The sequence below is a fragment of the Barbus barbus genome (assembly GCF_936440315.1).
Source record: "Barbus barbus genome assembly, chromosome: 48".
NCBI lineage: Eukaryota > Metazoa > Chordata > Actinopteri > Cypriniformes > Cyprinidae > Barbus > Barbus barbus.
Genome location: NC_136726.1, coordinates 24,299,340 through 24,313,366, shown reverse-complemented (window position 1 = coordinate 24,313,366; position 14,027 = coordinate 24,299,340). Strand labels below are relative to the sequence as shown.

Here is a 14,027-nt window from a genome sequence, read left to right as displayed (position 1 = left end):
GCAGTGCTTTAGTGTGTTGTGTGCCGATCGATCGATCTGCGTGGCGCTGATGCTTTGTACAGATGCCTGTTGTGCCGCGCTAGTGATCCGAAACATGAAACGTATTCAGTGATGTAAGACCTGGCTCTGTATTGGCTCTCTAGCTTGTGGAAAAGCAACCAGTTTTTAAAGCGCTCGCCAGTCGAACCAACTAAGAACCGGCAATAGCACTGGCTCTGAACTAGCACCTGGAACTGCTTTGGTGGAAAAGGGGTATCAGGCCAGCTGGTGGTCACTCAGTCTGTACTTCGTCAGTAAATGTCTGAGTTATATTCCTGACTGAGATCAGATAATCAGCCAGACTGTACTCTCTGTTGAGTTTCAGATAGCATTGGAGACCACTTTGGTCTTTGGTTTGTTCTTTCCAGTGCTGTATGTATGTCTCCTTCTCTTCATTCATCATTTCTTTGATTCTTCCAGGTTTTTCAGGGTTGGTGATATTGAGTGCTTTGTTAGTCAGATCTGACACCAGTACACAAAGATGACTTTTTTGGGCACTCATTCTTTGTGTTTGTAGTGCTTTAAAATGAAGAGAATCTTCAGAACTAGAGTTTAAGTGGATCCAGAACTTTAAAACTCTTTTTTTAATGATTAGATTTATGGGGAGACGGCGTTATTAGGTGTGTTTCTGTGCACCTGAAGGATGCTTCTGCAGAACTCTACATGCAGAGCTTCTAAAGGGTGTTTGTGCCAATCTTTATGGCTGTAGTTACTCGTTGGGCCCCAGATCTCGCTTCCATACAGGGCAATAGGCAGTATGACACTATCCAAAATCTTTGTCCAGATTCTGATGGGGATGTCTATTTTGAATAGTTTTGTTCGTATGGCATGCAGTGCCCTGCGGGCTTTTACAAGTAATGCTTTTATTGCCAAATTGAAATTTCCAGTGGGAGTTAAAACCAGACCAAGATAATTATATTGTGAAGCATGCTGAAGTGTGGTGTTGTTTAAAGTAAATATATGTTTATGTTCTAGATTTCTGGGTTTGTTCTGAAATATCATTATCTTAGTTTTTTGGATGTTGACTTCTAAGTTCCAATCAAGGCAGTATTTAGTTAAAATGTGAAGGTTGTTCTGGAGACCTTCTGGTGTTTTAGATAGAATTAGCAAGTCGTCTGCATACAGTAAATATTTGACTTCTGTGAGGAATAATTGTAGTCCTGGACTCTGATTGGTCCAGTAGATCGGCCAGTTCATTGATGTATATGTTGAATAAAGTGGGGCTGAGGCAGAAGCCCTGTCTCACTCCTCGCTGTTGAGAAAAATAGTCTGTCCTTTGCTGACCAGTTTTTACTGCACATTTATTTTGGTTATACATGTTTTTAATTAAGTCATAAATTTTACCCCCTATGCCACTTTGAATGATTTTATAAAACAATCCATTATGCCAAATGGAGTCAAAAGCCTTCTTAAAATCTATGAAGCATGCAGATATGTTTCCCTCTTTCTTTAGGTGTACATGTTGATTTATTAATGTGTGTAGTGTGTGAATATGGTCAGTGGTTCGATGTTTAGGGAGGAAGCCAATTAGAGATTTGCTGATGACATTGTGCTGCTTTAAGAAAGATGAAATCCGAGAGCTGATTATAGAGCAAAATACTTTTGCCAGATTACTGGTTACACATATCCCTCTGTAGTTATTAGGATCTGTTTTGTCTCCACTTTTAAAGATAGGAGAGATGAGTCCTGTGTTCCAGACCTCAGGAGAAACGCCTGAACTCAGAGTCAGATTGAAGAGTTTGAGTAATGCAGTCTGAAGTTCAGGAGAGATGTGTTTAAGCATCTCATTGTTTCTGTTGTCAGGGCCACAGGATTTCTTACATTTGAGGGATTTCAGTTTTCCACTAAGTTCTTGTTGGGTTATTGGATAATCGAGAGGATTTTGGTTGTTTTTGATCCATGATTCAAGAGCGTTCAGTTTTTCAAGGGCTTTTAACTGGTTGGGATTATTCAGAGAGTCAGTTTGATGTGTATAGAGCTTCTCAAAATAATCTTTCCAAATTTGACCATCTTGTATGGCTAGTTCTTGTGGCTTTGTATTGTTTAGACTGGTCCAAGTGCTCCAGAACTGACCCTGATCTTCTGAAGTGTGTTGTTATAATAATCTAATTTCTTCTGTCTCAGTGTGTTTTTGTATTGTTTCAGAAGTTCTGAGTGCTTTAAGCGTAATTCTGAGTTGACTGGATCTTTGTGTTTTTGATTTGAGATTAATCGTAGCGCTTGTCTTATTGTTTTACAATCACGGTCAAACCACTTTTCAGAAGGTTTTTGTTTAGCTCTGTTTTTGTGTTTATATGTGGTAGTTTTATTTAAATTAGCCTTTTTTGCTATATTTTCAAAAATATCATTAATATGTTTAATTGCTAAATGTATTCCTTTCCAGTTATGATCATATGTTGAATTGTTAAACAGTGTTATGGAATTGACTAACTCAGGGCTTATACACTGAGAGTTCTCCTTGGGACCGAAAACAATTACCTCGGTCTTGTCTTCATTTAGGAAGAGGACATTTTGGGCTAGCCTTGACTTAACCTCCTCTAGACATTGCAGGAGAGAAGTAATCACAGTGGAATTGTTTCTTTTGATTGGTAAATAGATCTGAGTATCATCTGTGTAGAAATGAAAAGACACGCCATGTTTACGTAGAATAGAACCCAGAGGAAGCATGTAGAGAGAAAATAGAGAGGGAGCTAAAATAGAGCCTTGAGGAAGGCCACGGGTCAGAGGTGCAGGGGAAGAGGTCAAATTACCCAGCTTCACTAAAAACGTTCTGTCAGACAGGTATGACTGAAACCATTTCAGGACATTAGCTTTTAGACCTACCCAAGACTCCAATCTAGATAATAGTGAGGAGTGGTCTACGGTATCAAAAGCGGACGATAAATCTAGAAGAATAAGAACCACAGAGTCTCCTGAATCAGTGGAGAGGTAAATATCATTTAACACTCTCAACAGGGCGGACTCAGTGCTGTGAGCAGACTTAAAACCCGATTGAAAAACCTCATAAATACAATTACTTGACAGAAAACGTTGAAGTTGATTCAGCACAATTTTCTCCAAAACCTTTGAAATGAAAGGTAAGACAGAAATTGGCCAAAACCTTTTAGGACAGAGGAATCCAGTGAAGGCTTTTTGAGCAGAGGAGTGACCGTAGCCACTTTAAGACTGGCAGGAACAGAGCCTGTTTGGAGACACTTATTGATAAGAGACACCAATCCTGACCCAATCGAATTAATAATGAACAGAATGAAGGTTAGATCAGTGTCTACAGATGCTCTGCTCTCGCTCTGGCCATGTTTGTCTGTCTAACTCTCTCTATTTCTAAATCATGGTTACTTCATCTGTATTTGGAGAGGATTTGTCTTTCTTTAAATGGTTTAATCAATAAATAACTGGCAAATTTAGTGGTTCTGTTTAGGGTTGAGTAGCATTGGAGTTTATTTTGAAGGTCAAAGTGTATTTTTAGAGATTCATCATGAGTGTCTTTTGGATTTTTGTAAATTTGTTTAATAATGGTTTTGGTGTTGAAGCTGTATTCAGCGAGGAGCTGGGTTTATGGACTAGCTGAAGAGCGAGTGTTTAGAGGATGAGATTCTGCTGAGGTTTCATTGGATTGAATCAGGATCAGATCGATGGAGGTGATGCCAGAACTGAACACATCTCTTCTGGATCTCTATCTTCAGTGGGAATAAGCCTAATTCAGCTCTGCAGGCATCATTTGATGTACCTCTATGGACCCCTAAAATGTTTTTGATAATTTCTAGTTGTAGTTTTTCTATTGAAGTTTTATTTTATTGGTCCCCAAATTTCACTCCCGTACAGTAGAATTTGTTTAATGATTGCGTGATGTAATTTAGTCCATGTTTTAATTGGTCATTTCAATTGGCCAAATCATGATTTGATGGCATAAAATGCCCTCAGAGCCCATTCCTCACAGTACTGCTCCAGCAGGGCCAGGCTGTGCTGGAGACCCTCGGCTGTGGGGGACAGCAGAACCAGGTCGTCCGCATACAGCAGGCACTTCAGAGTCATGCAGAGCGAGGCCCGGGATGCTGCCGGAGCGGTCCAGAGCTTCTGCCAGCTCGTTGATGTAGATGTTAAACAGCGTTGGGCTCAGTCTGCATCCCTGCCTCACTCCACGACCCTGCTGGAAGAACTTCTGAGATTCACAATTCTGACCAAACATGCACTGGTTTTATACATGGCTTGTATCACATCAAATGTTTTTCCACCAATGCCAATTTGTAATAATTTGTACAGTAAACCATCATCTCAAAAACAGTCAAAAGCTTTTTTTAAATCAACAAAACATGTAAATATTTTTCTTAGTTTGCCCTTTAGATTTGTGTTCATTAGAGTATGGAGAGAACAGATGTGGTCGGATGGACGTTGTTTTGGTAAAAAGCCAGTTTGTGGTTGATTTAGGATGTTGCGTCTTGTAAGGAATGTTACTATGTGGTTATTATATTACAGAAAAGCTTTGCTAGATTACTGCCCACACAAATACCACGCTAATGACTGGGATCCAATCTATCTCCTTATCTAGGAGTGATCAGTCCTTCAGACCAGGTCTCAGGGAAGTCACCAGAGGATAAGATCAGACTGAATAATGTTGCCAGATAATAATCGTGTCCAATGGGTTTTGGTAATTTATTTTTGTTTTCTTTAAATCTTCTAGTTTTCTCGTTGTTTGTGTTTGGGGCTGGTTGAGGTCTGGTTCAGGTTTTTGGTAAAGAGTTTTAAAGGAAGATCTTCAGATTGTGCCGCACTGGAGTAATGTGTTTGATTTGGGGCTTTCACATTTTTAAAGAGATTCCAGAAATAGTTTTGGTCTATTGATTCATCCATTTCATCCATTTTAGCTTCATAATATTGATCTATATCATAATATATATCTATTTTGAACATTAATTTCTTTGTATCCTATTGGACAATGTAAAGCCTCATTACTGCGACTGACACCATGTTTGATGAAAGATACAAATGTCCATATCTGTTACACTGCTGAGTAAGTCTCGTCTGCAGACTTGTTACTGAAAGTAGAAGAGTGCAGACCCTGTATATTCCAACAACTGATTTTAAAAGACTTCATGAATAGGTTTGTCTGTAAAGTGTGTGCGTGTATATGTAAATATGTGTGAGTTATATCATGATTCTGGAGCAGACGGTGTTCAGCAGACGTCTTCTCTGGTTGAGTTCCGCAGCGGCAGGGTTTTGTGGTCGTTGAAGTGCCGCTGCGCAGCTCTTGTGTTGTGATGGTGGTCCGGTGGCTGCTCTGGGCTCTGTTGGAGGATGAGGGCTTCTTGTTGGGGTTTCTGCTGTTTCCCGGTGCGTTTCCAAGGGCTGTGCTTTTCATCACTCTGGCGAAGACTTTCACTCCTTGCTTGTTGAGATGCACATGGTCATGACTCATACATGTGATGTGGTCGTATATCTTTGTGATGGGCGAGATGAACATTAGGAATAAGCGCACAGCTTCTGGAGAGGACCTGAAAAGCACTTTTTTTGTGTTTGGGCACCAGATTTTCTTGGCCATCATATTTGGGAATAGAAGTTTGTCATTGACATATTTCCCATTCGAGTCGATCAGGATAAGAGCCTGTGTTTCTCTCGGGTCCTCTGCAGTGGAGATATCAATCTGATTTGTTGGATCAGTCGGGCTGTGAGACTCTCTCTTCATTGCTTGTTGTTCAGCTTGAGGAGTTTTCATGAGGATCTCTGAGCACATTGATGGTTCAGGAGAAGACGCTTTAAGTGCTGGAACAGAATTGAGTTTTTCTTTCAAACTGTTAATGAGTTCATCCTTGGTGTGGAGTATTGACTTCAAGGCAGAGAGCTCCTCTTGCATTTCTGCTCTGACTTCTGTTAGCTGCTTTCCTAAAGTTGATTTTATTTCACTCACTTCATCTTTAGTTTGTTGAAGCTCCTTTGACATTTCTTCTCTGTCTCTTTGCAGATATTTAATCTCTTGTCTCAAATTCAATGTCATTTGTAAGTTGTTCCATGTTGTTGTTGTTGCTTAGGTGGGAGAGAATTAATTCTTTTAGCTCTACTACCTCTATCTCCAGGACTGAAAAACGGTCTTTCATTCTTGACATTGAAGTTATAGTTGTTGGAGTCATTGCGATCTTTTGGTCTGATTTTCCAGGGGAGGTATCAGTGTTTGGATCCTTGTTGTTAACTTGTGTGGGATCATCATCTTCATCATCAGACAGTGCAAGTGTTTTTATTTCTTCAAATTCTTCAATGAAGACTTTGAGAGCAGACTTTGATCCTTGTATCATGACCGTGCCATTTTGATTCAACTTTAAGGTCAAAAATCTTGTTTCGTTGTTGTTGTTTTCAGTATCTTCAAATACTAGGATTTGTCTGCCTTTACAGATGCCTCTTTTCTTGGTGACGGGAAAATGCTGACAGTAAGCTGTGTGTTCAGAGTAGAAGAGCAGGTTAGTCAGGACACTGTGGTCTCGGTCAGCAAACAGTGTTTCTGGTGCTTCTGTCTGAGGAGTTGCTGGGATTTCTCAGAGCTCTTCTGCGGGTAGATGAAGGGTCGGGGCCAAGATGCTGCACTGGCCATGCTTGATTTAGAGTGTAAACAATCAACTGAATTAGCTGCCAGTTTTTTGTTTATTTATAAAAAATAACTTATACTGATTAAAAAAAAAAAAAAGTCCAGTGTCCAAAATGTCCGTGTTGTTCCTAAGTAAAAGCTCACAGAGAGCTATGAAATAGCAGTCTTATTTTACCTTTCTTCTTCTGTAAGGTTTTTCTCTTAGTTGTTGTTTTTTGATGTTTTATGTTATCTTTTCCAACATGAATATCTTCTTCTGAAGACGGTTATCCTGTGATTAGCTGTGATTTGCTTCTCCTGAACTTCCCTCAGATTCAAGTGCGGTTTAAAAAAAACACACACACACACACACACTAACACTACAGACACACACACACTAACACTACAGACACACACACACACACACACACATTGGGTCAGCAGGTGAGAACACCCCCCCCCCCCCCCCCCCCCCACGTGTCTGCAGCTCATATGAGGCGAAACTCATGGTTTGTTGTTGGCTTTTATTCTCAGGGCGATTCTGCAGAACAACTGGAAGGAAGTAGTGGATCTCATCCTGAAGCCTCGTCCTGGAGGTCAGATTCTTTCATTAGCCTTTCCTTCTGTCATTTCTACATTTATTCACTGACTGCAGGTGAGCCACATACCAATGAGCTTGATGAGTTTGAATGCAAAATACAAATAAGTCGATTTGATTTTATGATTTGCCTTTTACAGTAAATGGAAAACAACATCAGTGCTGCAAAACTGCAATGAGGAATTTCAGCTATAAAGCAGCTCTGCAGATGATAGCATGATAGCGTTATTCAGTGACTTCACTAGAGCATTTCAAACACAGCTAAATAGATCAATTTTACTGAATAGTAATTGTCTATTAGGTCACTGTGATCGAGCCAAAGGTGACAGGAATCGAACCTCCATCCAGTGACCATAGTGGAGAAAAAGACATCATATCTAGGCTATTGAATCAGTGTTCAATTGGGAGATCACTGTGCTCCTACTGTCACCAACGCTATTTACATGATGGGTTCACTGTACAACAACACAGTACTGTCTATATCATCTCAGTTTTTAGGAAAGCCACTGAAAATTCAGTCTGTTTCAAGCGAAAACACCTTTACTAATGCCAGCGTAATAGTGCTAGAGCGTGTAACCGAGCGTCTGTGTGTCCAGCGGAGAAGGGCTATCTGGTGAAGTGCAGAGAGGAGTGGGCGCGCTCTCAGGACCCCGAGGCAGCACTGAAGAAGCTTCCGGTCAAACGCTGCGTGGAGGGTCAGTTACTGCGAGGCCTGGCTAAGTACGGCAAAAACAACATCATCACAGCCTTCGGACTGGTGAGAGAAAATAATGTTAACATGCTCAAAGCACACAGCACACGCAGTGATCTGACCTTCTTTATCCTGCTTCAGATCCCTCGTAACAACAGGCTGATGTACATCCACAGCTATCAGAGCTACGTCTGGAACTGTATGGTCAGCAAACGCATGGAGGCCTTCGGACTCAGAGCCGTGGAGGGAGATCTGGTTCTCAGAGGAGGTGAGTGAGTGCGCGTGTGTGTGTGTGAGGGAGTGAGCGTGTGTGTGTGAGTGAGTGAGTGCTAGTGTGTGTGTGTGAGGGAGTGAGCGTGTGTGTGTGTGAGAGCGAGTGAGCGTGTGTGTGTGTGTGTGTGTGAGAGCGAGTGAGCGTGTGTGTGTGAGAGCGAGTGAGCGTGTGTGTGTGTGTGAGTGAGTGCGCGTGTGTGTGAGTGAGTGCGCGTGTGTGTGAGTGAGTGCGCGTGTGTGTGAGTGAGTGCGCGTGTGTGTGAGTGAGTGCGTGTGTGTGAGTGAGTGCGCGTGTGTGAGTGAGTGCGCGTGTGTGAGTGAGTGCGCGTGTGTGTGTGTGTGAGTGAGCGTGTGTGAGTGCGAGAGAGCGTGAGTGAGCATGTGTGTGAGTGAGTGAGCGTGTGTGTGAGTGAGTGAGCGTGTGTGTGAGTGAGTGCGCGTGTGTGTGAGTGAGTGCGCGTGTGTGTGAGTGAGTGCGTGTGTGTGAGTGAGTGCGCGTGTGTGAGTGAGTGCGCGTGTGTGAGTGAGTGCGCGTGTGTGAGAGTGTGAGTGAGCGTGTGTGAGTGCGAGAGAGCGTGAGTGAGCATGTGTGTGAGTGAGTGAGCGTGTGTGTGAGTGAGTGAGCGTGTGTGTGAGTGAGTGAGCGTGTGTGTGAGTGAGTGAGCGTGTGTGTGAGTGAGTGAGCGTGTGTGTGAGTGAGTGAGCGTGTGTGTGTGCGAGTGAGCGTGTGCGAGTGAGTGAGTGTGTGCGTGTGAGAGCGTGCGTGAGTGAGTGAGCGTGTGAGTGAGCGTGTGTGCGAGTGAGTGAGCATGTGTGCGAGTGAGTGAGCGTGTGTGCGAGTGAGTGAGCGTGTGTGCGTGCGAGTGAGCGTGTGTGCGAGTGAGTGAGCGTGTGTGCGTGCGAGTGAGCGTGTGTGCGAGCGAGCGTGCGTGTGTGTGAGAGTGAGTGAGCGTGTGTTTGAGTGAGCGTGTGTGTGAGAGCAAGTGAGCGTGTGTGAGTGCGTGAGAGCGTGTGTGTGAGTGAGCGTGTGTGAGTGAGCGTGTGTGTGAGTGAGTGAGCGTGTGTGTGAGTGAGTGAGCGTGTGTGTGTGCGAGTGAGCGTGTGCGAGTGAGTGAGTGTGTGCGTGTGAGAGCGTGTGTGAGTGAGTGAGCGTGTGAGTGAGCGTGTGTGCGAGTGAGTGAGCATGTGTGCGAGTGAGTGAGCGTGTGTGCGAGTGAGTGAGCGTGTGTGCGAGTGAGTGAGCGTGTGTGCGAGTGAGTGAGCGTGTGTGCGTGCGAGTGAGCGTGTGTGCGAGCGAGCGTGCGTGTGTGTGAGAGTGAGTGAGCGTGTGTTTGAGTGAGCGTGTGTGTGAGAGCAAGTGAGCGTGTGTGAGTGCGTGAGAGCGTGTGTGTGAGTGAGCGTGTGTGAGTGAGCGTGTGTGAGTGAGCGTGTGTGTGAGTGAGCGTGTGTGTGAGTGAGCGTGTGTGCGAGTGAGCGTGTGTGTGAGTGAGCGTGTGTGTGAGTGAGCGTGTGTGCGAGTGAGCGTGTGTGTGTGTGTGTGTGTGTGTGTGTGTGAGTGAGTGTGTGTGAGTCAGTGCGTGTGTGTGTGTGAGTGTGTGTGTGTGAGTGAGTGTGCGCGCGTGAGAGCGTGCGTGAGTGAGTGAGCGTGTGAGTGAGCGTGTGAGTGAGCGTGTGTGCGAGTGAGTGAGCGTGTGTGCGAGTGAGTGAGCGTGTGTGCGAGTGAGCGAGCGTGCGTGCGAGTGAGCGTGTGTGCGTGCGAGCGTGCGTGTGTGTGAGTGAGTGAGCGTGTGTTTGAGTGAGCGTGTGTGTGAGAGCAAGTGAGCGTGTGTGAGTGCGTGAGAGCATGTGTGTGAGTGCGTGTGAGTGCGTGAGAGCGTGTGTGTGAGTGAGCGTGTGTGAGTGAGCGTGTGTGAGTGAGCGTGTGTGAGTGAGCGTGTGTGTGTGCGTGAGAGCGTGTGCGAGTGAGCGTGTGTGCGAGTGAGCGTGTGTGCGAGTGAGCGTGTGTGCGAGTGAGCGTGTGTGCGAGTGAGCGTGTGTGTGTGTTTGTGTGTGAGTGAGTGTGTGTGAGTCAGTGCGTGTGTGTGTGTGTGTGTGAGTGTGTGTGTGTGAGTGAGTGTGCGCGCGTGAGAGTGCTATGAGTTGTGATTTGTGCATTTACTTTGCAAACTAAGCAATCAACGTGTCGATCGTCGCGTACCTTGCCGTGACCAATGACATCGATATCGTGCGTGTGAATAAATGCGTGGATAAACGTCTGGATTAATACATGTGGCTCGATTTTTATTTCTAAAAATTAAATCAACAAAATTAAGTAAAAATGATAGTTAACTGAAAAAGGTTATAGAAATATGTTCTTTGTTTAAAAACTGCAGTGATGTGTGAATGACCATAATCTGCTGGAAAGAAGTAAAGGTAAACTATCTGTAATACCCATTTGTAGCCACTAGATGCCTGTATATCTCTCTATAAATATATGCTGGCCTGTTGGCTGAGCTTGTTCTCTTCTGTTTTCCAGTTTGTATTTTTCTTCAGCTTTCGCCATCATGAAGGTACTATCCTTTGGTTTTATAGGTTTGACATGTTATGACATCCACTTAAAACATTACAATGCTCATGATCAGGGCCGGCCCAAGCCTTTATTTATTTGTGGGCCCCTAGGTGTCACCAATACACTATTGACTATTGTCTAACAAGCAGGCTTAATTACTGCGCCAGCTTGTGTCTGTTCAGCAGATTCAGTAGCTACACTTGATTTCACACATGACCACTCGTTTTATAATGCTAAACCATTCGGATTACACATCATTAAATGTAACATCATTAAGGAACTGCTGGCCACAAAATTAAAAAGTCATAAATTCCTTTATGACTAAAGGAAATCAAATAATAGCTTGGTTCTATGATTCAGGGGAACAATCCTTTTGTTTCTGGCCCTTGTGGTTCAAGGGTTATTAACATACTTGAGTGACGGGGCAAATATTTTACACTTACACTACACTTACAGTATGCTTGCACACTAACGGTCACCTGATGTAAGATGAGAGACATTACATTCTACATATAGTAAACTCCCTTTAAATCATGATTGTCATATTTATTTGCAGACATTTGTAGGTAGTGTATTTTACTGAATAAAAAAGGCAACCTCACTGTTTCCCAACCCTGTTCCTGGAGGCACACCAAACACAACACATGTTCCACTCTTCATCATCACATCTCCGTCAGCTCATCACCTCTTCAGTGGAGACTCCAAGACATAAAGCAGTCCAAGGAGGGAGACGTGCAATGCTGTAGAGCCTTCAGGGTTAGGAAACACTCCACTACATGTCTAAGGGTGTATTCCCACCTGTCTTGTTTGGTTCGATTAAAACAAACTCTGGTTGGTTTCCCCCTTTGGTGCGGATCTTTTGGGCAGGTGTGAATACAGCCATCGCACTCTGGTGCGCACCAAACAACCGAACCGAGACCCAGCTGAAGAGGTGGTCTCGGTTCGGTTCCAAACGAACTCTGTCACGTTGAGCAGGGGGTGGTGTTTTCGGGCGATCGTGCAGTTAGCTTACACGTGCGAAAGCCTGCAATCGCTCTCCTATGCACGGTTTTTTTTAGGTTTCACTTTGGCTTTCTTTATTTCTGATCCGTGTTCTGCGCAGTGCTACTGTCAGTATGCCATGGTAGGCGCACATAAAAGCATGCTCTCTCCGTCGGAACCGTCTTGCAGCACTTCTTCGTCTTCGCAAAATCCTTGTTACAACATGGTATAGATGACATTCTCATCTGATGTTCATAGGTGTCTGCATATTGCGTTTGTAGCTGATAAAAGAAAATCAGTGAAATAATAACAATTGCACTATGAAAAATCTCCATGATTAGCCTGTTATCGAACTTCCTGCTTTTCCCTGCTTGAGAATTTCTGTCCAATGAATTGATGACCTTAGCACACGTGTGGTTTTGTTTACAATTACTGGTTCACTTGAAAAAAGGGCAGTGTGAAAGCGAACCGCAAAAAAAACATTCTATTTGGTCCGGACCAAAGCAAGTGAACTAACGGACTTTCCTGGTGTGAATACACCCTAAGTGAGCTTCAGAAAGACAATGTTTTTTCATGTGAAAATGTGTTGTACATTACCCTGCAGGCTGCATATTTATTCCAGACTATATATGCTTGATGTTTTAGGCAGCAATATTACCTTAAAACACACACATAAATAAATATATAAACATATAGAAATGAGATATATATTACTAATAGTAGACACTGTTGTACAACCCACACAAGCATGAAAACAGTGTGTTGTGATCATATCCCAAGTGAAAAAAGTACAATAGTAAAGATAATAGAATTTAGCCTAAGTATTAAGCTAATATCCAGGCGTTTATCCACACGTACGTTATCCAGACGCAAAGTTAAAAAAATCCTTTCTCCGCTCCGTCGCCACCAGAGCTGGGTAGTAACTGATTACATGTAATCTGGATTACGTAATCAGATTCCAAAAATTAAGTACTTGTAATCAGAGTAAATTACATTTTAAAATACTCGTAATCAGACTACAGTTACTTTTTTATGGATTACATGATTACATATTATTCACACGATAGCAATACATTATTCAGAAATCATTGATTCCCCCTAATTTCTCTTTTTCATCTTTAAATTTTTCCTTTCTAAAATAGTCTGCCGAATATACACTTATATATGTATAAATAGTCCAGTCTTGCGGACATTCACACAGAGATCAGTCATTAGTCGGGTGACCACTGGATTTACAAACATCATTTCAGGTTTAAGAAGGGTTTCAACATTGCATCAACTACTGATGAACACATTCATTTTTATTTGAATTATTACTCTGTAGGTTTTTTAACCATGTATTATTAATTATAACTAATTAAAATGCACATATTCACGTTATTTCTTAGATACATGTAATGCAGGCATTCCTAAACGTTTTGTCATCTAAACCTTATTCACCAAATATATTTGCTTTAAGTACCCCTGAGATTTTAAAATAAATATTTCAATAATTAAGTATCACATTTGCATGTTCACGGTTTCTTTGATTAATGATCACATGGCATGCAGGTAAATAAAAATATTTAATCAACATTCATGGGGCAATTAATTTCAGATGTTGTTGCTGATTTGACACAATGTGAGTTCAGCGAGCAGTGTTTGAGAGTTCAGGATTCCCGTTCATTAAGACTGTCTTGTATGAGCTGACTGGAGGCGCTGCAAATATGGCCACCAAGTGAAGAGACTTTCCTCGAAAGGGAGTTCAAATAAATAAATACTTAAATAAAAAAAAGGGAGTTTGTTTTAAAATGATTTATTTTAATTTTATTTTTTTATGATTTAATTAATTGTCAGCTTTTCATTAAACTCAGAACCCACCTGCAGTTCCTTTACAAACCCTAGTTTGGGAAACTAATATAATGTTTAATGTGCTTCATGTTGTAAATTACAATGAATGGAACAAGTGTTCTTACTCTTTGCATTTTTTACATCATTATGGTACAAGATAATGCTATTTAAATCAATGTGATAAACGAGTTAAATCAAAAGTAATCTAAAAGTAATCTGATTATATTACCTAAAATGTGTAATGTAACAGATTACGTTACTGACTACAATTTTTGTCATGTAATCTGGAATCAGTAACGGATTACAATTAGTAAGTAATCTACCCAGCTCTGGTCGCCACCACGTCGCCGTGCACTTTGAGCGCAGCTCCGACACGTGACCGTGACGTCTAACGTCTCATATCTTACGTCTGACGCATGATTACTATGGGATTTTGGCCAGACGACTGGCGAGCGTATACACGTTAGTTCACCTCTCAGTTTGCTTCGCGATCGCTAAAAAGTGCACAAATCACACC

General features: G+C 42.4%; 1 protein-coding gene across 3 annotated transcripts in view; it reads left to right on the top strand.

The window, feature by feature from the left end:
- The window catches only part of pus7 (pseudouridine synthase 7), a 33,998-nt gene that overhangs the window by 17,084 nt on the left and 2,887 nt on the right, over window positions 1-14,027 (top strand). For all 3 annotated transcript variants that reach the window (XM_079411616.1, XM_079411618.1, XM_079411617.1), the window contains exons 10-12: window positions 7,124-7,185; window positions 7,784-7,944; window positions 8,020-8,146. In XM_079411616.1, the coding sequence (XP_079267742.1) occupies window positions 7,124-7,185; window positions 7,784-7,944; window positions 8,020-8,146 (350 nt within the window). The remainder of the gene's footprint in view (window positions 1-7,123; window positions 7,186-7,783; window positions 7,945-8,019; window positions 8,147-14,027) is intronic.